The following is a 26,060-nucleotide window of genomic DNA, read 5'->3' on the forward strand; positions in this document are numbered from 1 at the left end:
AACATTACAGACGTGTGATTAAACATTCACAAAAGAAACTTTCTTGTTTGAAGAACAGTAAAATGAATGAATATAATATATTATGCTGTATATATACAGGGTGTTTCCGAGGTGGTGTTACAAACTTTCAGGGATGATGGCGAAGGGCACATGTATCAATTTGAAATAAGAAATCCTGGTCCGGAAATGACCGAGTCGAAAGTTACAAGCAAAATATTTCTGTGGAAATGAAATAATTTTATTCCTCTCTACACATTATTTATGTGTATTTATCTATACATCTTACACATACTGTAGGCTATTCATCTGACGTTGTTTACGTTGTCTACTTACAGTATTCCATTCAGTGCGCTGTCTGAGGGATGGGGACAGACTAAAGCAATGCAGATAGCGTCGTGTGTAACGGACATGGTTGGTCCTGATATGCACGTCTGTAGACAGCAGTGTATGTGTACAAGTTACAGTGTCCAGTCGATCAGTCCTAGTTAAATGGAGGAGTACGGAATAAGCGGACCTGATTTTCGAATACAGATGAGCCAATGGGAACAGTAGACAAGCTCACAGATTGTATTGGGACAAGTGTCACGTAGGAGACATCCGGCCCATACCATCTTTCCACGACTGTTCCAAAGGTTAAGGGAAAGGGAAGGAGGGCACGTGGTGCCAAATTACAATTCCATTTCCACACAACTATTTTTGCTTATAACTTTCGACTCAGTCATTTCCGGACCATAGTTCCTTATCTCAAATTGATACATGTGCCCTTCGCCATCATCCCTGAGAGTTTGTAACACCACCTCGGAAAAACACCCTGTACACTCACACACATATTTATTCATTGATAGTGTTCTGCCCAAGCACGGTCTTACACTGCAAACTCAGCATTTCCCAGTCTTAGTCACTCGTAATGAGTGCACCTCTGCACATAGTGTGTTGGACATTGTGCCAGTGCATGAGGTTGGCCACTAAAGGGGAACTAAGAGGTTGAACTTAAACTGAGAGGATTCAATTCAGCTTCGGAACTGGAATCCGGTGTGGCTTAGTGGATAAAGCGTCAGCACGTAGAGCTGAAAACCCGGGTGCAAGTTCCGGTGCCGGAGAGAATTTTTCTCCGCTCCACCCATCCTTCATAAAAAAAATAAGTTTAATTTTTTTAAGTGCTTATGAGAAAAGATTGAAATTTACAATGTATGATTATGATATTGACACAGTCTACTATATACAGTCACGAAACTTGAGTTTTGAGTGTGCTAGAAACAATAGACTGTGCTGGTACTATTTTGCATTGCCTGTAATGAGCCGATATTAGCGATCCTAGTGGTGAGCAACTACCTAATGTTTGCATATTTACTACGTATTGAGCTTCGTAACTGTATATACTAGACTGTGATATTGATATACATATTCGGTAAAAATTTCAACTCTCTTGCTCAAAAATTGTGAATTTTAGAAATTTCAGTAGCGCATCGTCTTAACAAAATTACGGAGGTCCTATAAATCTCCTGTTACTTTTTTTGTTTAACTTCATATCAATAAACAAGAATGCAATTCATAATATGATTAGCTACATCAATTATTATTACGTGAGACTTTAGATTTTATCTCTTTTTTTCAATGTCGAATTATCTTAAGGATAGATATTGATTTGGGTTTTACAGACATGTTGTATTTTTATCTGTTTCTACATTCAAGCGTTATCAAGAAATACACACAAGTGCACAATCTGTATGAACAGTATTCTGATTGTAGTTTTACTTTCATTGCAAGTTCAAATAATATTTTGATGTGTAATGCCTATGTTCGATCTACGTTAATAGAATAGTAATATACGTTACAAGAGCGGTATGTTGACGTTTTCATGGTCGAGGAAAAGATTGAAAAAGCGAAACGTAGTTGAGCTTTTTTAATTTCCGACAACATGAAAACAAACATACCGCTCGTGTATCGTACATTATTTTGTGCGAAGATCGTTTATTACATACCTGAAAGACGAATTTCTAATTAGTTGCAATGAAATCTCCATGTTGGTTTCTGTTTAATGACGCCAACTTCGTAACACCAAAATATCTTTCTTGCTGTACAATGTTTTCTGTGTTTACTATACTCCAGCAGGCCGTGATATACGTGTCTTTTTTTCCCTCAGTCTATAAATGCGAACTTAAAACAAACGGTAAGGTTATGTAATGATTTATTTTTCATTTTAATATTTTAACAATATTATTTATATAACATATTGCAGTAATAACATCGGCATCTGGAATCTCGTTGATTTTTTCACGGCTTCCTTAATGTTACTTGTATCAGGAATTCAATAAGTTTCGTGGAGTAGTAGACTTTACTTAATTTTTGCAAATATTTAAAAACAATAATTAACATTGCAATTTAGGTGAAATTGCAGTGGTAAGTTTCCAATTTATAATTATTACTATGTTAAACGTCTCTAAAAATAATATGTTAAAAGCCTAAAGCAGTAAAATGAATGTCGCGCTTAAGCGGTAAGAAGAGGGAAATTGTTATGTGTGTTAGGTTGGGAATACTGAATGTGGTATTTCACACTTACCGCGTATTGGTTCTGTGCGGAAAACAAGCAAATACGCACGATCTCGCACAAAAGAATTATTAAGGGATTTTGTAAAACGGAAATTACATTTCGGTCGCCATGGAAGTGCTTACGTCACATCCAAGGAATGCACTATGCGGACGAGTTCGTACCTATACGCAAGGGGAGTCCGCATATACTATACATAATCTGCTTGGAACAGTTTATTATAATTAATGGGGAGGAAGTTTACAATATATTGAAATAAATAATGCTATTCAATTGTACTTTGACATGGACGCCAAACAGACGTGTGCACAATATATACGTAACCATAGAGAGTTAATACAAGATTGGCATTACTCACATACAGATGCATAAATAACAATAGCAATATTTATGGGATATTCTTATATGCTTATGTACAATATATCAGTTAATTATTAATTGCCTGTAACCCAAAAAAGCTTTTACCTTGTCCTGTTAATAGTACATTCTGTTTTAATTAACATTATTATTATTATTATTATTATTATTATTATTATTATTATTATTATTATTATTAATTTAATATTCCAACCCACTTAGCTTTTATTGATTTCATAAAAGCTTTTGATAGAGTTGATAGAAATAAACTTTTAGAGATTTTACGCTATGATAATGTGCCAAACCAAATCATTCTCTCCATTTATAATTTATATCAACAAAATGAAATTGCCATAAGAACTGAACGCGGAACTACTAGCTGGACTTCCATCAACCAAGGTGTTAGACAAGCGTGCGGTCTTTCCCCCCTCTTGTTTATTATATATATGAACCATATTTTATACATTTGGAGGCAAAGTCATCATGCTGGAATTCAAATTAATCGAAACACAGTTCTCGATACACTAATGTTTGCCGACGATCAGGTTATTATCGCTAAAACAGAGGATGCTTTACAAAGAGCCATTTATAATTTGCAAATAATTGCCTCTGATTTCAATATGGAAATCTCAAAAGAGAAAACAAAAGTCATGGCATTTTCGGGAGAGAACCCAATTCCAAGTAAGATCATGATAAATAATACTTAAATTGAACGTGTTAATTCATTTAACTATTTAGGTTATAACCTCTCTTACATCACTGATGAAGATATGTCAAACAAAATATCTAAATTTATAAAAATCACTGGTGTCATTAACGCCGTCTTCAAATCATCCCATGTTCAGAAACATACAAGGCTAAAGGTATATAAAACACTAGCTCGACCGGTCCTCACTTACGGTAGCGAGGCATGGACAATCAGAAAAGCTGATGAGCAAAGGCTGACGACAGCGGAAATGAGGTTCATGAGACGAACAGCGGGATGCTCTTTGCTGGAACACCGTAAAAATGTAGACATATTGCAGGGACTCAAAATGGATCCTATAGTTAATTTTGTTCAACAATATCGACTTCAGTGGAAAAAGCATGTCGAAAGGATGGATTGCACTAGATGGCCTAAACAGATTCTTACTTATGTACCAAGAGGAAAGAGGAAATTGGGAAGACCACGCAAGCGCTGGCATGAGACCGTAACAGATCCTGTAGGGTCTAATACGTGAGGGATATGATGATGATGATGATGATTATTATTATTATTATTATTATTATTATTATTATTATTATTGCATGTGTACGTGTATTTATTCACACTGAAAATGGGTATATACCCGGTGGCAGTGGTAACTAATTACACTCAATAATGAACTTAAAAATAAACGCAATTAATAATAATAATAATAATAATAATAATGATAATAATAATAATAATAACAGGGAGCATCCTAAATTAAATGAAGCACAATCACTTAAGGGGAGGCAGAGGTGAAATTTTCGAACGAAACTGAGGAAAAAATGAAAATTTGGTTTTTTCCATTTTTATTATCTTTATTTTCATATTCCGATCTTAGTTTTTGATTTTGTGCCCTTGAAAGTATGAAATTAAAACCAAGATAACTGTATTACTATATTATTCCCATAATAAACTAATACTTATCATTATTTATATACCTTCTCTGAACATATAAATAAAAAGAAATATTGAAAATTTCTTACAATATGGTGCATGGAGCATTTTATATCAAACGATATAAAGTTTTATGAAATTATTAATATTTACAGAACCATTGTACTTAGAAAGTTGAAACTTGATATGTCCATTACTAATAACATACTTAGTATCCATGATCAATTTCAAACAAATCGGATAAATTTTGTGGATTTTGAAATATTCACCACTGCCTCCCCTTAAAATAACATTTAAAGTTAATCTAATTTGTATGTTAACCCTAATTTCGAACTAAAAATCACGAGTATGATATGTTCATACCCGCACAAGTACCTTTCAGCACTACACTCATTTCGGTGACAACTCACTCGCTGCACTGGAACTACGACACATTTCACTGATTCTATCCTGATTTCACTAACACTTCAAAAACATTTCACTGTTCAAATACTTTGCACTGCCACTATAAACTATAAAACTTCACATACACAACACACTTCACAGACACAACACATTTTTTTCACTGATACAACACTTCAAATAACAAAATATCAATTACACCCTTTAAATAGTGTGTATAATATACTACCGTCTATTAGTAAAGTCCTTAAGCCTATTTTTAAATACATTTTTGGTTATTGGTAAAGCCTTAGTAAGTCTGCAGGTAAAGCATTCCAGTCCCTGGTAGTACGATTGAGAAAAGAAAATGTTCCAGTTATTATTATTAGTATTATTATTATTATTATTATTATTATTATTATTATTATTATTATTATTATTATTATTAATGTGACGTTCATAATAAACCACTACTATAATATATATGCGATTGCTGTGTTATTTAGAGAGGAAAAAACTCTTTAATTTTTTGCTCATGTCAAAGACAACAATTACAGATTATCTAGTTAGATTGCTTATCATTATGAATCAGTGGCACTTACATGCAGATTCGTAATAAATATGACAGGAGAGTCGCAAACAGATGCTCTCTGTCCTCAGACGTAGCACACATCAGTTTTCCTACAACTAACTAACTTTGTGTTCGAATAGCTTTATTTTCTACAAAACCTTAATCTCATTTTATCTTGATTTGAAAAAATTACGAGCTTCCTAACAATGATTATTAAATCTGTTCTTTTCCTTCTCTGGATAGTGCCGATTTCCCTCTGTTCTAACCCTCATATAGTGTTCATCATCGCCGATGACATGGTGAGTAATTTTATGATAATGTGTTGTTATTATTATTATTATTATTATTATTATTATTATTATTATTATTATTATTATTATTATTATTATCCTTGTGCTAATCTATTTATTGCCTGATCGCAGTTGGTTAACAGTATTAATAATAAATAATGTATTATTTTTGTCTAGCAGAATTCCATAATAATGAAATTGCATATTCATTTCTACCAATGAACTATGAAGTTGAATTGCTAATTAATAGAAACAGTTTAATGCTATTTTATTATTCTATGTCCTTACAGATATTTGTCACATATTATTATCTCTTTATATTACGAAGAAAATATTGTAAATACATCACTTATAGTGATTATAATGAACAATAACACTAGCCAACAAATTTTAACTTTTTGTCTGTCACAGAAATGAAATCAGCTGATTTTTACTAAATCGACCCTGCTGATTACGAAAATCGCAGTGAAAAATCTGTAAAACGTAACATTTTTGTGTGACAGAAGGGGAAGTATTTTGATTTAAAAAAAAACGTTTTCGTACATTTCAAAATACATTATTACAACAGTGATAATAAATAAATTCCTAAGATACAAAATTTATATAAAAAATACACAGACGTTTCACAGAAAAATAATAATGCTGCATAAATAATAATTACAATAAGAAAAAATAGCACTAGATCCCTTTTTTCCCTTCAAAATAAGCTATTACTTTATTAATTTAAAACTGGATCAAATGAACTGTAATTTTTTAAGATTTATAAATTAAATTGATTAAAATCTCAAATCAAATAACTTAGGAGCCCTACACTGAAGTAAACAACCACATACAGACTTCAAGCTAGATTTTTTTTTAATATATTTAGTTACTTAGAGTTATTTTTCCTCTTGTAGTCTGAGTCACCTTCTCTGAACAAAAACCAACAGTAGTCTCCAATCATACTAGAATTCAACCTTCCTTAATGTCGTTGTTCCATCCTGTATATATCTTGATGGAATCTTTCCCCTTGTTCATCGCTTACAGCTCCTAAGTTCTTTGGGAATAAGTCGAGATGGGAATGTAGGAAATGTATTTTCAAAGACATTTGACAACCAAGCTTCTGGTAACTATGCAGGAGTTCTTGCACAAGCTGTTGGTAATTGTCAACTTTATTATTACCTAATAACCCACTAAAACACTTCCAAAGGCATTCCAAGCTTCTAGTTCCTCAACGCTTAATTTTTTTTTCGAAGCACTTATCTTTCAAAAGTTTCCTAATTTGAGGGCCAACAAAAATTCCCTCTTTCACTTTAGCTTCACTGAGTTTCGGAAACATATTCCTTACATATGCAAAACCTTCTCCATTTTTATCCATAGCTTTAACGAAATTCTTACATAAACCAAGCTTGATATGTAAAGGAGGAAGCAGTACTTTTTCCGGTTTTACTAAAGAGACATACTTGATATTATATTCTCCTGGGACATAGCTTTCTCTGGGAGGCCAGTCTTTCACTATGTAGTGTTTTTCAGTCACTCTACTATCCCATAAACAGAGAAAGCAACAGTATTTTGTGAATCCACTCTGAAGTCCGAGCAATAAGGAGACAATTTTCAAATCTCCGCAGAGTTTCCAGCAGTATGTTTTATATTGGATTCCATCTAGTAACACTGAAAAATTTGTATAAGTTTCCTTCATATGCACTGAATACGCCACTGGAATTGAAGGTTTAGTATTTCCATTGTGCATTAACACTGCTTTTAAACTTAATTTTGGAAGAATCTATGAATAACCTCCATTCCTCTGGGATATGTTGAAATCCTAGTTCTTCCATTAAGCCGTCTATATTTACATACGCGCACATAGAATTTTTCATTATAAAATATTTCGAAAACCGTTCATGTCTCTTCCTGTACAATGAAATTCAATATCTGGTACTAGCAGGTTCCACTGTTGTAGTCTAGACCCTAAAATCTCAGCTTCTTGTTTAGTGAGATTAAGATCTCTTATTAAGTCGTTCAGTTCAAATTGTTGAATTAAATGGGGTTCTTTATGATGTTCTGGACTATAGGACGGATCAGAGGATGTTGATGGTTGAGTCAAATCATGTTTGTTCTATTGGAGGAACCAATTCCTCCAATTGCGAAGGTGGATTAGGAATTGGGAGTTGTGGTCCATGCGGTACAGGTCTTATTGCAGATAGAACATTAGGATATTCAATTTTAGATCTTGTTTTCTTTGAAAATCCCGTAATCTTTGTTAAACAGAAATAACAGTCTTCTGGATGGCTTGTCGGTTCACTCAGATCATTGGAACTGCAAACGGCATACTTCGATTCTTCTCTCCATTCATCCATTTTATCAGTTTTGAGTAACATGTTATGCAGCACACATGGGTAGCCCATGATTTGTCCTCATCACACACATTACATTCAAAATAGCAGTAATATGCTTGTTTCAACTTATCTGATAAAGGCCGACGCTGCGATTTTGCCGTAAATTCTCCACATACGTAACAAAAGCTGTCTGGCGAAGTTACACGCGCACGACGAGATTTTTTCATTCTCAGAAAGCGTAAATGAACGCGAAGATAAACACTTAAAACCAGCGATACAACTTGTCACAAGCTCAAACAATTTTCAACTAATCCTAAAATGCAATCTATTTCACTCTAAAAGCCCACCCTCTCAGTGCTTTCTCTTGGTCTAGCGCCATAAAGCAATAAGGTTATACAGATATACAGGGACATCATTTTATTTTTACTTCAATTTTTATTGTACCTGAGTTTTTGAATGTACTTCACTCCCACCCCTTCTACTAATGAAGTTTCAACTGTTTTCCAGACAGAATCAAGACCGCTTATAGTAAACAGCACTGAGTTACTGAGTATAGTACGTTCCAGAAATATGTTCGCGTTTTCCAGTGACGAAAGAACTTTTAATATTGAATCATATTTTCGCACAGGTACTCTCCGTTTGCCTACGTCACATCCCGATTTCCCCCACCTGCTTCTGCACGGCCCTCTGTAAAAGCAGGGCTGTCTTAGCTCTTTTCTGAAAACATTAATTTCTGTTAGGAATTGGACGTCTACGTAATATTATACAACTGTTTAAAATAACTTAAATAAAAGGGCCTCGTTAAGTAATTAACTGTCACGTGATTTCCCTCCTTTCTACGATCCTGCGGCATAACCACTTGGACGGACAGTAGATAGCATGTCCGAGTAATTTTATCTATGCGGGTCGGGCAGAAGTGAAGATTGAATTTACATTACATAAGGTGCTCTTTTATAGAGTAGGTACAGAATTATTTCAACATGAGTTACTAGTACGAAGGACGAAACTGGTAATTGGAATTAGATGCAATAGTCTATAGTGCGATAATATGCACAAAAGAACTGAAGCCTGTAGGCTATCGAAATGAATGGCTACCATCTTCAAAAATGTGTTTAAATATCCATTTTATGATTATTTTTCAATTAAACTTCATTATTCTCTATATTGTACGCTAATGTGCTGTAGACAGTATAATATACACTACATAATGAACACGTTCGCATGGATAGCTCAGTTCGTGAGTAAAAACACTCATTCTTAATACAGTACTGCATTTTGATTAAATAAAAATCCTAATGAAAATTATCGAACTCAAAATCGCGATATTTCCTAGTTTACGTAAATGGATGAAGTACTTTTCTTCCCTCCTATACCTAGTAAAGTGATGTGTTTGTGTTTTACGCCAGTATCATCGAACTCCAGTTGTGGAAAGGGGTAGCGAATGGGTTTTCCGGTTCTCTAAAGGTATAGCCAGGTTAATATTAAAAATGTTAGTAAAAATAAAATGATGTCCCTGTATATCACCCACTACTCGCCTTATTAATGCAGACTCATATATTTGAAAGAACCTATTCCTTAAAATACACTTCCAGTATATTCTGAGCAACAATAAGTTGTAAAACGTATGAATATACTGTGTAACCGTTTAAATAAAGTCCATAGTTCGATACCCGAGTTCTTTAGTAAATTCATTCTTTTTTTTTTTTTTTTTTTTTTTTTTACAATTTCCAATTTTCCTCTTAAATGGTGCTTGATGGAAAATTTTCAAGTTTAGATCCACTATCAGCACACAAAAATTGATGTAAAATGACCATTTTCACCCTTGTGACAAAAACCTTGGTGACTAGTGTAGTGTAATTTTAATAGAGGAACACCCCCCCCCCCTGGAATATTTCTCCCGTGCGTAATGCGTCAGCTTTCCTATCCTTGTCGGAAAAATGGCAAAATGAAGCATATTTTATAAATAAAAAATTATCTACCTTATACAGCTTAAATACAAGAAAACTACGTAAATTATTTTTTTTTTCATTTTCTCCAACCTCCTTTAATAAATTAAGTTAAAAATTTACAAGGTTATTATTTATATCTTCATTTACAAGAACCACTACTTGGATTTTTTTTAAATTCCCATATTTTAAATTTTAGAAATTTTGGAATTTTTTTTACAACCAATCACCGTTTTCATCCTATCTCTCACAATTTAAAAATATTTTAAGTTTCTTTCGTCCGGACAATTCCAGAAAGTTTTGTCAAAAACAAGAATCAATATAATTAAATTATTTGCAGTATTAGTGTTTTTTTTTTCATTTTCCTGAAAATTGTCACTCAAAAATACATATTCAAAAATATATTATATATATATATATGTTTTGCCATTTTTAAATTAATAATAGGAGAAAATATCAATTCACATTGTAGCTCATGGCATACACAACAAGCATACAAAATTGCATGAAATTATCTTTAATAGTTTTTGAGTGATGTAGGAAATTGTTTGACAGTTTTAAGTTTCAGAGAATGAGCGATAAATTTACGAATAGGTGGTGCTGTCTAGTCCTCTCCTGGTGCATATTTTTGACCATAACTCGGAAGCTAACAGTAGCGGCTGGTGGTCAAAATAATGAGTGTGCTACAATCTCTATATCGGCCTACTGTATACACATATATGTATTTATCTTAATTTGAGACTCGCCTAGTGCCGAAATATGAAATCCATACGACGTTCCTTCCTACTGCAGAACCTGTCAATTACCCTGGTGTTAAACCCTTCAACTTGGATATCATACTCTTTTCTATTGACAGTGTTACTTCACAGAATGGATCCTGTGAATTGTTGGAGGCTATGTATCGTAACAATTGAACAGCTCCATCTGTAGTCCGGAAGGCAGGTGTTCCGTATAGAACTCAAAGTTGTGTCTTTAACACTCTTTTGTTCAGTACAGTATAGCTGTTGACAGCAACTTCAAGTTCGCGTTCAGGAAAATTAGGCTATCCAAAAATTGCCAGAAAATTCGCTGTTTAACAATTTTGTTGCATCTAGATAGCTTAAAGACTGGAAACGGTGAGTAGTTTTCTGAATTATACGGTCACATACTTCCTTGGCTTCAGTTTTCTGGGATTCCATTCTCCGTCGCTTGCTGACTGATTCAGGAGGAACCTCAAAAACCAGGTAGACGGCAGCAGCAGTCGGACACTTGAATTACCAAATAGGCCTACATTGTAAATAGTTCCGAGTTCTTCCACAAACAAGCATTCTCTCGTTACGCTTTACTTTTGCAATCTCCAAGCTGTGTTGTGCTGAAGCTGACTACAGCACTTCCCCGCGTAAAAATAGCCAATCAGGGCAGTGATTTCAGCTTCGCACATGCGCATTAATTGTCTACATTCTCATTTAGAATTTTGAGTAGCACATTGTACCCTCTGAGGCACCAAAGAGCTAAGAGCGAAGACTAAACACTCTCTAACGCGTCATGAACATAACCACGGGAAATTGTCAAATGGCAGATCAGATACTATGGTGGTATTGCAAACACTTTATTTGAGCAAAAATTATCATTGTGCTGTAGCACTGTAGCACATAAGGACGGGCCGTCCCTGGAAGCTAATAAAGATATTTACTAAATTCTTTCACAGACAGAAAGACGAAATTCTATTCTTCAGATTTTGAACAAGAAAAAAATAATGTTTAGACCAGTTAAACTGGATGTTCCTCATTATCTGGTTTTATTCTCAGAGAATATATCTTTCCTGGACAAAATGACTATTGGAGACTATCATCTTATTACATGGCATGTTTCTTATTGTTGAATGAATGTGCGTAATACTAATACAAACAAGTTCGATATGGCTGACCTCACAGCAGTTTTGTGCACTACAAATCTCACAAGATCTGACCGGCATCGAAACCTGTGTCATTTGGTAAAATGTCAATTAAGAGGTTAGGAACAGCTTACAGCAGTAAAATTTTGGAAATATTCAACATTTTCGTCCTCCATTACTGTACCTATCTTGTACAATAATGAAAATTAGTATGTGTAAAACACTGTCCTGCTATATGAAAAAAAAAATATTTTTACGGTTTAAAAAATTATTTACATCTTTTTTTTTTTTTTTCAAAATTCAGTCCACTATGCAGTGATGAAGCGGTTTCCACATAACTAAAAAATTACCCAACATTCTGTGATGAAATTTTGTGTGCATTTATGCATGTCATATCTACAATATGATGTAATATCACTTCTCTACCTTTGATAGATTGTCTGATAAAAAATAAATTCATTTTAAAAACTGATCAAATATTAATATTTTCTTCTAACACAAAATTAAAAATGTATTATTTAGTAAGGAATGTAGTTGAAAGAGCATGATATTGTAAACCTGAGTTTCAGCAATAAAATAAAAGAGAGAGAACATGAAAAAGTTGACAAGTTTATGAGTTATGAGGGAAACGCTTCATCACTGCACAGTGAACTACCACTATTATGAATTTAAAAAAAAATATATATATATAATTTTTTTAAATCGTAAAAATATTCATTGATTATAGTCCACATTAACACTTTGTTTGTTAAAAACAGAAAATTGTTTAGCCACACGTTAAAAAGTATTAAAGGTTTTTAAAAAAGGTATATACCTTGGACAGACGTGATGTTACGTCTTCATCAGTGTCTCCTGAACTACTGGTGTACTGGTGTACCAGGAGACACTGATGAAAGCCACCGGCGTGGCTCAGTTGGTTAAGGCGCTTGCCTGCCGGTCTGAAGTTGCGTTCGGGCGCGGGTTCGATCCCCACTTGGGCTGATTACCTCTTTGGGTTTTTTCCGAGGTTTTCCCCAACCGTAATGTGAATGCAATGTAATCTATGGCGAATCCTCGGCCTCATCTCGCCAAATATCATCTCACTATCACCAATCTCATCGACGCTAAATAATCTAGTATTGATACAGCGTCGTTAAATAACCAACTAAAATAAAAAAGACACTGATGAAGACGTAACATCACGTCGAAACGGGCCGTCTGTCCAAGGTATATACCTTTTTCTTTAAATTTTAACACTTTTTAACGTGTGACTAAACAATTTTGTAATAGTAATATGCGTTACAAGAGCGGTATGTTGAAGTTTTCATGTTCGAGGAAAAGTTTGAAAAAGCGAAACGTAGTTGATCTTTTTTAATTTACGAGAACATGAAAACAAACATACCGCTCGTGTATCGTACATTATTTTGTGCGAAGATCGTTTATTACATACCTGAAAGAGGAATTTCTAATTAGTTGCAATGAAATCTCCATCTTGGTTTCTGTTCAATGACGGCAAATTTGCAAAACAAAAATATCTATGTTCAACATTGTTACTTTAAAATATTTTCTCTGTTTACTCTACTCCAGCAGGCCGTGATATACGTCTGTCTTTTTTTTTCCCCAGTCCATAAATGCGAACTTAAAACAAAAGGTAAGGTTATGTAATGATTTATTTTTCATTTTAATATTTTAACAATATTATTTATATAACATATTGCAGTAATAACATCGGCATCTGGAATCTTGTTGATTTCTTCACGGCTTCCGTAATGTTACTTTTTGCAAATATTTAAAAACAATAATTAACAGTGCAATTTAGGTGAAATTGCAGGTAAGTTTCCAATTTATAATTATTACTATATATACGTCTTTAAAAATAATATGTTAGAAGCCTAAAGGAGTAAAATCAATATGTCACTTAAGCGGTAAGAAGAGGGAAATTGTTATGTGTGTTAGGTTGGGAATACTGAATGTGGAATTTTAGACTTACCGCAGATTGGTTTTGTGCGGAAACCAAGCAAATACGCACGATCTTGCACAAAAATATTTTTTTTCGTGTAGCAGAAGGATAGTGTTTTACACATACCAGTTTTCGTTATTGTACAAGATACAAAAAAATTTTGAATATTTCCAAAAATTTTACTGCTGTAAGCTGTACCTAACCCCTTAAGTGACGAATCCGCAACTATGCTTTCATTGCTTCTTTACTTGTAACTTTTTTTGTTTTGTATACTGCCATTGTTTGTTTGTTTGTGTACTCGTTTACTTTTTTCTTACTCTGTTATCTTTCATCATCTATTTGTTCTTGTATTGTTTTGTATGCTTTGTCTAATGGCAGCCTCTAATTTGAGGAAGCTCTTGTAAACTAAAAAAAAACTGCTGGCATAGTTTGTGGGTGTTAAGCATTGGAACTTGGAGAAAAGGCTTGAGGAAGACAGTTCTTCGTTTCAGGGGTGGAATGACTTCAGCTTCCACGGCGCAGACCAGATCCAGACACCCAACATCGATGCCCTGGCCTACCACGGCGTGATCCTGAACCAACTGTACGCCCAGCCTGTCTGCACTCCCACCAGAGCCGCTCTACTCACTGGCAGATATCCCTCCAATATCGGTGCGTCAACTCGCGCAGACATTCATAAACTTATTTATTTATTTGTACATATTAACATCAACTGGTTCACGGTCAGAAATATGCATTCAGAGTGTTTCCCTTATCTAGGGTTACCATCCATCCGACAAAAGGAGGACGTGTCCTCTTTTTTAATCATTTTATCCTGCCCGGCAGGCATTTAAAAAAATTGAAATGTCTGACATTTCGCATTTCAACTAGAATTAATATGAATATTGAATAATGTGGGATATTATGCACAGAATATCTAAACAATGGTGAAAACCTATGAAAGAATTTAATTGCTTTCAATGGTTGAAGCTGGAGCACATAAAAAAACATAAAATATCACGACCTATTGGCATGCATTGAATTCTTACATTCTGAAAATGTCACTATTCATGACTCTAAGCTATTTTATCAATTTTATTCTGCAATTAGCCGTACCCGTGCGCTCCGCTGCACCCGTTAGAAATAAATATAAAGTAATTACATAATTAAAATAGGACATTTGATCCAGGGAACATTCGTGTTTGATAGGAGGATAGATCGTTTAATATGTTACTTAATTTAAATTGTATTTAAAATATTAAAATGCGATCATTTTGATCCAGAGACCACTCATTTGGTGCAATGACAATTCCTTTAACATGTTTCTTAATTGTTATTACCAATTATTTTTAGAAAAGCGAAAATTAACAGAAACATTTTGGCTGCAGATTTATTATTATATTATATTATATTATATTATATTATATTATATTATATTATATTATATTATATTATATTATATTATATTATATTATATTATATTATATTATATTATATTATATTATATTATGTTATATTATATTATATTATGTAAAAAGTGTGTTGATAACGGATGTACTCGAATTAGAAAGTTTTTAATTTGTTGTGGGAGCTCTTGAATCTCAGGAGGAACAGCTTTTACAACAGCGCAACATAATCTGCTTGGCTCATTACCCAATTTTTTTGCATTGCATTTATTGCATATATATTTTATGTATTTTAACACGATTCAATTGAGCATAGTTAAAATTTGAATTATACAATAATGGATTGCTAAGCTAACGTACTATTACTGCATACTAAATCAATACACTCTCGTTGTTCGTTAAAAAATGAATAAAAATGAATAATATGTCCATAAAAATTATTTTAAGAAATACAGGAAATGAATATATAGAATAACCTATCAAGTTTTCTGTGCATAAGAAACTATTTTAATCTTACCTGTCCTCAATTCACTCACAAGTTACTGTAATAACATTATAGCATTATGTCCATCCAGAGAAACTACACTTTCCAACGATGAAATAATAATTAATTATACAAACCGGTTAATTTAGCTTCCGATATTACTTCATAGAAACACAGAAACATTGTCTGTAGGCTATGTTTCATAGCTTTCGATTGTTGTGTCCAAGGCCCTTTATAGACGAAGTCATTTGTTTTTTATTTCAATACACCGCCTTAGATGGCAGTTATTTTAATTTTAAAACTCATTTATCTCATTAAATATCAGTCCTATCAAAATTTTTCAGAGAATAAAACTTATCAGAAATCAGTTTCAAAGAAACTTTTGTTATGTAACATTTTTCACAAAAATCAATAATAAGCGAGATATTTCGATTTATTTAATTCAGGCCTCCTTATAACCCCCCTTTTAAATAATGTATTTTGAATACCATATAGCCTAAAATCTAAGTTACAACGAACTTAATTTATATTCCAATTTTCATCGAAATCCGTTCAGCCATTGTCGCGTGAAAAGGTAACAAACATACAGACAGACAGACAGATAGACAGACATACAAACAAACATTTCAAAAAAGCGATTTTCGGTTTCAGGATGGTTAATTATATATGTTAACACCAATTATTTTTGGGAAAATCGAAAATTACCAGAAAACTTTTGGCTACAGATTTATTATTAGTATAGATGTACAAAGATATGCCAATCAAGTTAATTTTGACAAAGATTTAAGTTTAGATAAACAATGGTGCAAATTCTTCAATTCTAACAGTTCTGCGAGCACTGAAACTTTCCCAGAACTCTTAAAAATATGTCAATTCTATTTATTTATCCCACGTCACAATGGAAGTGCTGAGAGAATATTTTCCCTAATATCTGCTCAATGGACAAAAGAACAAAGTCGCATGCTAACGGAGACAGTCAGAGGTATCATCATAGTGAAATATAATTTCAAGGACATGTCCTGTGAACAGTTCCATAGTTATTTGGTACAAGATAGAAGTTTGTCCCTTCAGATTCTTGTGTTCAAAGTGGGTTCCGCCGATAAGTAGGGTAGGCCTACAGATGTAATACTGATCCAGCAACTAGTGAGAAAACTGACTAATGTGAGCCATTGTTTTTATCTTTAATTTTGTTCATACCAATTTTTAAAAAGTCCTCCTTTTTTCAGCAAAGTCCTCTTATTTTAGATTCCATGTCCTCCTATAGAATTTCTTTTCATGGTAACCCTACCCAATCTATTTGGCTTCTCGTTTCCAAAATTTATCCGCATATCATCAGCTAAGTACAAGATCGCATCATAACAATTTACTCATTATATCCTACCACAAGACATCTTTATATTCTTCATCCTATACAGTTTCAGTTGCTATAAATTGGAACTCGCTTCCGAGTGATATAAGGGGTTGTTGGACAATAACTTCATTTAGGTCAAAATTACATAAATTCTTACTTAACAGATGAATTGCTGATTAATATTTGTTACTTATAATGAAACTAACATCTGTCCATTCTTATTATTATTATCATTATTTTTCTAAATAGATTTACAAAACCTCTAATGGCAATTACATTAATATTCTCATTATAGAAATAGAAATATATATATTCTCCCTGTAACATAGTCCTAGTAAGCTTATATTAAATTAATTTTCATCATTTTACTAGCTATCTCAAATATTAAATTAATTATAATTCATTGAATTAAATTAGCTCATAAATTAAGTTACTACTTTATCTTATAGATTTATCTAAATTTAAATAAATGTGTAGTGAAGAATATTGCTGGAGAACCTTTTAAGTGTAGTGTAAATATTTGTAATTTAAATTTATGTATTGTATTGATTAAGGCTGGTTGAGTGGAAGAGAAGGCCTTATGACCTTAACTCTGCCAGCGAAAATAAAACATTATTATTATTATTATTATTATTATTATTATTATTATTATTATTATTATCATTACCCTTATATTTCCTAAAGATGGTGCCGACATACAGCTCCGAAGTGTTGCATAACTCCTCGTCTATGACAGAAGTTCCCAACCTATGATCCGCGGACCCCTTGGGCTCTGCGAGTGATTTGAATGGAGTCAGCTGAGCCAACGTGTAGCTACTTTGGAACGGTATTTTAAGTAAGCTTGACTTTGTCCGAATTTTATCAGCTTGCTCGAATATTTTATATTTTCAGACACAGAGTTTAATAGAAATGAGTTCGCTTGAGGAACTCTCGGCTTGCAAGTCCCGCGTATGTATCCGATATTTTTAGTTTTTTTTTAATTCTAATCTTCAGAGCCTAACTTTACCATGCTCACCTTTTAGAAATAAGAGTTATCAATCGAAAATTCGATTCATTTTCCATTCTTAGTAACTCTATAGCAACACAAGAACTCTCGTGCGATAACTTTGACAGTAAATATAAAAACATCTTCTTTGACTGGAATTAAAATGAAATGAATATTGTCCTTTCTGCAGGGGCTGTTTGAATTATTAGAATCATCTTCTGATTCGAGCTTAAAAGTCGTATTTCCCACAACGCTACTGTTGCAATTTTGATTGCATGCACCTCCCATATATCCCGATGTTTCCGAAATTGCAATACAACCTTAATGCCATTTGCATCAGCATACTTGTGTGAGAATACATTTGAAGACCTATCTTTCCAAAGGGTATAATTGCCAGTTTTTCAAATTTTATTTTATTCAATATAAGGTAGGTGGACCTACATCCATGTGAGCATATTAATCAATCAATCAATCAATCAATCAATCAATTGATTGGTCAAATCCGGTTATTGACAGTGTGCTATATCTGTCCCAGTATGCAGTTTCAAATATTATACGTTTATATTATAAGTTATATGAAAATAAAACTGGTATGTGCCATATCTGTCCCAGAATGCGGTAAGGGGTTAATTTTCTAATTCTAAGTTTACGGACATAGTCTATATTATGTGTGTTATACACGCCTTTTTATCAGAAGTAATATTTTTATTGAAAAAGTTTTGCTTGTAAACAGACGATATAACGTAAAGTAACTTTGTATTTATGCATTTAGATTTTATTTAAAATCAAAATTCAAATTTGATATAGCTGTGAATTTATTACAATTGTTTAATTTACTGTATTATGCAAATACTTAAGGAATAGAATATGATTACCAATCTAAATTATACAAAACATTTTGGAGTCCGCCAAAATGAAAATGTAAACCTAAGCTCCAAGGGATCCTTGAGACATTCAAAAAGTTCGGAACCATTACTCTATGATATGAGAAAACCGAAGTTTGTTTCTTATTTTCATTATTATTTCTATACAATTTTATTATTATTATTATTATTATTATTATTATTATTATTATTATTATTATTATTATTATTATTATTATTATTATTATTCACAAATGATTACGTTCACTTGGTACAGGTATGCAGGGTTGGCCTCTGGGATCAGCGGAAACCAAAGCCTTACCTGCAGGTAAGATTCTGCCTGAGTACCTCAAGGACCTTGGGTATTCTACTTACATGGTCGGAAAGTGGCATCTCGGATACTACAAGGAAGAATTCACGCCAACATATCGCGGATTTGATTCCCATCTTGGATACTTAAACGGATTCATTAGCTACTTTGACCACATAAATCAAGAACAGGTGAGGTGATCCTATATACAGGGACATCATTTTATTTTTACTAACATTTTTAATATTAACCTGTCTATACCTTTAGAGAACCGGAAACACCGCTTGCTTCCCCCCCTCCAAGACTGGAGTTCGATGATACTGGCGTAAAACACAAATCACTCTACTAGGTATAGGAAGGAAGAAAAGTAGTTCATCCATTTACGTAAACTAGAAAATATCGCGATTTTGAGTTTGAAATTTTCATTAGGTTTTTCTTTAAGCAAAAGTACAGTACTGTATTAAGAATAAGTGTTTTTACTCACGAAGTGAGTTATCCATGCGAACGTATTCATTATGCAGTGTATATTATACTGTCTACAGCACATTAGCGTACAATATAGAGAAAGAAGTTAAATCGAAAAATAATCATAATATGAATATTTAAACACAATTTTGAAAATGGTGACTGTTCATTTCGATACAGGCTTCAGTTCTTTTGTGCATATTATCGCAGTATAGACTATTGCATCTAATTCCAATTGCCAGTTTCGTCCTTCGTACTAGTAACTCATGTTGAAATAATTCTGTACCTACTCTACGTACTGTGAATTCAATCTTCACTTCTCCCCGACCCGAAAATATAAAATTACTCAGACATGCTATCTACTGTCCGTCCAAGTGGTTATGCCGCAGGATTGTAGAAAGGGAGGAAATCACGTGACAGTTAATTACTTAACGAGGCCCTTTTATTTAAGTTATTTTAAATAGTTGTATAATATTACGTAAATGTCCAATTCCTAACAGAAATTAATGTTTTCAGAAAAGAGCTAAGACAGCCCAGCTTTTACAGAGGGGCGAACAGAAGCAGGTGGGGGAAATCGGGATGCGACGTAGGCAAACGGACAGTACCTGTGCGAAAATATGATGCAATATTGAAAGCTCTTTCCTCACTAAAAACGCGAACATATTTCTGGAACATACTATACTCACTAACTCAGTGCTGTTTACTATATGCGGCCTTAATTCTGTGTGAACTTCATTAGTAGAAGGGGTGGGAGTGAAGTACATTCAAAAACTCAGGTACAATAAAAATTCAAGTAAAAATAAACTGATGTCCCTGTACAATTTATGTATATTTTAAATTTATGTTGCTTTTGTGGTGATGGGCAATTATCTGTGTATGGAAAACTGCTAATTCTGCGGTACTTCTGATTATACAGTAATTTCAATTTGATCTTCTTGCGGCTTTCCCTCGATATGTACGGGATTTACGGCTAGCGCGTCTGGCCGCGAAACCCGGGTTCGATTCCCGATCGGGACAAGTTACCTGGTTGAGGTTTTTTCCGGGGTTTTCCCTCAACCCAATATGAGCAAATGCTGTGTAAAGGCTGGTTCACAATAAACAGGGAACGAAAACGACAACGAGAACGAGAACGAGAACGAGAACTGGAATATTGTTAAAATAAAAGTATTTAAATGTAAGCATTCACAATTAACTATTGTGAATCTCATATTTAAATACATTTATTTTAATCTTATTTCCGTTTTCGTTCTCGATGTCGTTTCCGTTCCCGGTTTATTGTGAACCAGCCTTAACTTTCGGTGCTGGACCCCGGACTCATTTCACCGGCATTATCATCTTCATCTCATTCAAACGCTAAATAACCTGAGATGTTTATAAAGCGTCGTAAAATAATCTACTAAGATAAAAAAAATGTACGGGATTTAAGTTTTTTATGACTGTCGAGAGAGAACACCTTCTTCAAAAGTATGTATTATGGAAGTACACCTTTGACTTACGTCCTCTGGGGGTAGGCCTACTACGTTAGGACTCACAAATTCTTTTCATTGTGTTGTGAAAGAAGACATGTTTATCTAAGGTGAAGCAATGTTTAGTAATTTTTTACGTTTATACAATCTTTAAAATCGGTACCCTCTAAAAAGAAATTGGGCAACCAAAAGAAGGGGTATAGAATTTTCTTTAAAATCGGTACCCTCTAGAAAAAATTGGGCGACCAAAGGAAGGGAGTATATAATTTTAGCTCATATATCAAAACGTATAACCGATAGCTAAAATGAGAAAACTGACTTCGATAACCGAAGAATACAAACTCCTAGGAATAGCTACTTCAAAGTCGCTATGACTCACTGTATAGCCTACAGATGCATTAAAACGTTCAATTCGTATAGTAATAGGCTATGGATTATGCCTTTATCTTACATTTAAAATTATCTTTCTTATTATTATTATTACTGCTATCGTTCGTGATAACTCGTTTGAGGTTAGCACATTAAAATGAAAAATAAATAGAGAATAAATAAATCATTACGTCGATTTATAGAATGCGTTTTAGTCTAAAGAAAGCAGCAAAACAGTACAATGTAGACTTAGTCTGTTGTGACGAGAATCCAAGCCTCCGCAAACCGGTAAAGCATCATGTCACAAACACGTTCACGTCTGAGTATTTGTGACAAAGTAAATATTATTCAACGCCTTGTAAGCAGCGCAAATATTAAGGATATTGCTCGAGAGTTTAAGGTAATACTGACTTTATTTATTTATTTATTTATTTATTTATTTATTTATTTATTTATTTATTTATTTATTTATTTATTTATTTATTTATTTATTTATTTATTTATTTATTTATTTATTTATTTATTTATTTATTATTGTACCTTATAGACAGATATATTCTTGGAAATAAAATTAATTTGGAATATGTACGATAAGAACTTACTTGTGTTAAATATTATTAACGTACCTTGTTAGCATGTTTCGACCTATTTTCGGTCATCTTCGGAACTGGTCGTTGTTGGTCTTGGCGCCTCTTGTTTCCTGTGTGGGTGTGTTCGAAGTGTAGAGTCAAAGAGTGTATGTGTTTTGAAATTGAGTTGTGTGTTGAGAATATCGGGGTGTGTTTTCGTGTGTCTGTATATTTGATATTGTTCTAATGTGTTGAGTTTCTGGCTTTTTGGTTGGATGTGCAGTATTTCCATGTCTGTGTTGATGTCTCTGTAGGTGTGGTTGGCATTTGTGATATGTTCTGCATATGTGGAGGTGTTTTGTAATTTTGTTATGGCTGTGATGTGTTCTTTGTAACGTGTTTGAAATGATCTGCGTGTCTGTGCTATGTAGAAGTTGTTGCAGGTGTTACATTTGAGTTTGTATACGACTGTGTGGTTGTATTTGTTTGTTTGTGTTGCTTGTGTGTTGAGATGTTTTTGTAGAGTGTAGCTATATCAACACACAAACAACACAAACAAACAAATACAACCACACAGTCGTATACAAACTCAAATGTAACACCTGCAACAACTTCTACATAGGACAGACACGCAGATCATTTCAAACACGTTACAAAGAACACATCACAGCCATAACAAAATTACAAAACACCTCCACATATGCAGAACACATCACAAATGCCAACCACACCTACAGAGACATCAACACAGACATGGAAATACTGCACATCCAACCAAAAAGCCAGAAACTCAACACACTAGAACAATATGAAATATACAGACACACGAAAACACACCCCGATATTCTCAACACACAACTCAATTTCAAAACACATACATTCTTTGACTCTACACTTCGAACACACCCACACAGGAAACAAGAGGCGCCAAGACCAACAACGACTAGTTCCGAAGATGACCGAAAATAGGTCGAAACATGTTAACAAGGTACGTTAATAATACAGGGACATCATTTTATTTTTACTAACATTTCTAATATTAACCTGGCTATACCTTTGGATTAAACGGAAACACCATTTGCTATCCCCATCCACGACTGGGCTTCGATGATACTGGCGTAAAATGCAAACAAATCACTTTATTAGGGACAGGAGGGAAGAAAAGTAGTTCAACCATTTACGTAAAGTAGGAAATATCGCGATTTTGGGTTTGATAATTTTCATTAGGTTTTTCTTTAGTCAAAATACAGTACAGTATCAACAATAAGTGTTTTTACTCACGAAATGAACTATCCATTCGGACGTATTCATTATGCAGTGTACATTATACTGTCTACAGCACATTAGCGTACAATATAGAGAATGAAGTTAAATTGAAAAATAATCATAATATGGATATTTAAACAGTATTATGAAAATGGTGGCAGTTCATTCGATACAGGCTTCAGTTCTTTTGTGCATATTATCGCGCTATAGACTATTGTACCTAATTTCAATTACCAGCTTCGTCCTTCGTACTAGTAACTCATGTTGAAATAATTCTGTACCTACTCTATAAAAGAGTACCTTACATACTTTAAATTCAGTCTTCACTTCTGCCTGATCCGAAAAGATAAAATTACTCAGACATGCTATCTACTGTCCGTCCAAGAGGTTTGTCGCAGAGTTGTATAAAAAGGAGGGAAATCACGTGACAATTAATTAACGAGGCCCTTTTATTTAAGTTATTTTAAAGACTTGTATGATATTACGTAGACATCCAATTCCTAACAGAAATTAATGTTTTCAGGAAAGAGCTAAGACAGCCCAGCCACTAGCCCTTACAGAGGGCCAGCAGAAGCAGGTGGGGGAAACCAGGATGCGATGTAGGCAAACGGATGATAGTATCTGTGCAAAAATATGATTCAATATTGAAAGCTCTTTCGTCACTGGAAAACGCGAACATTTTTCTGGAACATACTACACTCACTCATTACTGTTTGTGTTTACTATGACCTTAAGGCGACCTTGACTGTATACGCTTGGTTCTGTGTGAAGAATGGTTGGAAGTTTACTAGTAGAGGGGGGTGGGAGTGAAGTACATTCAAAAACTCAGGTACAATAAAAATTGAAGTAAAAATAAAATGATGTCCCTGTATTTAACACAAGAAAGCTCTTATCATACATATTCCGAAGTGATATAGTGTTAAAAGTTGTGTAATCAAGATGTATAAAATTAATTTGTATTCACGTTGTATCAATTAGAAATGTCATTATTTCCAGGTGGCATATGACCCCGATATGTTCTTAGCGGGGTTAGATTTTCGCCGTAACATGACCCCCGCGTGGGACCTGTCCGGACGCTACGCCACAGATGTCTTCACCGAAGAGGCGGAGCGGCTGATTCAGCAACACAACGCTTCCACGCCGATGTTCCTGTACCTGGCGCACCTGGCAGGACACGCCGGTAACGCGGGGAAGCTCCTGGAGGCGCCACAGGAGGTCATCAACCAGTTCTCTCACATCATCGAACCCAACAGGAAGACTTACGCAGGTCCGATGCTTTCCTTCTTTAGTATCACATTATAAGTTGTTATAGTGAAGACGAGTGCCTCGTTTTAGCGTGACAACGCTTTTTAGTTCTTTTAGCACTCTGATTATTATATTATTTATGTATTTGTTATATTAAGAATTTTAGATAAGGGCGCAAATAGCCATAGTAGCTGACGCGCCCTTCTTAAACCGTAATACTACTACTATAGTGAAGACGATCAGGTTTGTAGAGTGAAGTAATAAGTGTTCTTCAGTTGCTTGATTTTGAAGTAGTCGTATATGTTTTATTCTCCTCGATTATTAATTTGCATACTGCAAAAGAGATCCATTTATAATTTGAGAGCGACTACAGTGCACATTGATGCAATAAATCATCGGAACTTACACCACCTCTTCCCGCTTAAGCTGAGTCCCCTCAATGCGAACAGCGCGTGACCGCAAAATAGCATCTGTCCTAACGTAACGGTTCTTTACAGTGCCAACCAAAGATTGTTTTTCCAGGAGAAAAACTGCAGAATAAAAACTCTGCAAAACATATTTAAGAAGTTCATACGTAAGTTATCCGGACAATTGTTACATGCTTACAATACGTAATAATAACCACAGAGTCCTCTAAATTGCATTGCCTAAGTAAAGAAAATCATTAATATCTTACAAAACAACAAACTTGAAAAACCAACATCACTTGTAAAGTTATGAGACATATCTCTGATTCAGATTCTGGCTGATAAGTACATCTATTATCAGGCAGTACATCTCACTTGACGATATGTCAGAGGAAGAACAATAAAATTGTTTGTATGCATCTGAAGTCTGATTAGTGGCATATTTAGATATTCGACGATGTATGCAATGAAGGGGGAAAGGAACTGGCCACCCTACCCCATTACTTCCTGACTTAGTTGCCACATGAGAGATGTCTTAGTGGTGTCACTTATGCCTTTAAACAGTTGACTAAACAACAACTTACGAGACGACCTGTGGTTTCAGCAATGACTTGGAACTTGGACGAATCTGTAGGCAGAGTCGTGAAGGCTCTGCAAGCCAACGGGATGCTGGAGAACACAGTCATTGTATTCATGTCTGATAACGGGGCCCCGACAGAGAGTGTGGTGAAGTACCAGAACTGGGGATCAAACTACCCGCTGAGAGGGGTATGTACCATCAATTTTCAACACTCTGTACTAGAAACTTAGTTTTTTTTTTTGTTATTCTTCTGGTCATTTCTTTCCTTTCTTTGTGTACATACCGTACATACATAACTACATTACACACATACATACATACATACATACACACACATACATACATACATACACACACATACATACATACATACATACATACACACATATATACATACATACATACACACACATATATAGCCTACATACATACTGTACATACACACATACATACATACATACATACATACAT

At 34.1% G+C, this 26,060-nt stretch overlaps 1 protein-coding gene across 1 annotated transcript in view; it reads left to right on the forward strand.

Annotated features, from left to right (window-relative positions):
- Window positions 1-5,538: 5,538 nt before the first annotated feature.
- LOC138706587 (arylsulfatase B-like) overlaps window positions 5,539-26,060 on the forward strand; it is a 115,534-nt gene continuing 95,012 nt past the window's right edge. Inside the window, exons 1-5 of the mRNA XM_069836078.1 lie at window positions 5,539-5,780; window positions 14,336-14,495; window positions 19,190-19,413; window positions 24,354-24,624; window positions 25,614-25,777. Of these exons, the coding sequence (XP_069692179.1) occupies window positions 5,688-5,780; window positions 14,336-14,495; window positions 19,190-19,413; window positions 24,354-24,624; window positions 25,614-25,777 (912 nt within the window). The 5' untranslated portion in view covers window positions 5,539-5,687. The remainder of the gene's footprint in view (window positions 5,781-14,335; window positions 14,496-19,189; window positions 19,414-24,353; window positions 24,625-25,613; window positions 25,778-26,060) is intronic.

The sequence above is a fragment of the Periplaneta americana genome, chromosome 9 (assembly GCF_040183065.1).
Source record: "Periplaneta americana isolate PAMFEO1 chromosome 9, P.americana_PAMFEO1_priV1, whole genome shotgun sequence".
NCBI classification, from domain to species: domain Eukaryota; kingdom Metazoa; phylum Arthropoda; class Insecta; order Blattodea; family Blattidae; genus Periplaneta; species Periplaneta americana.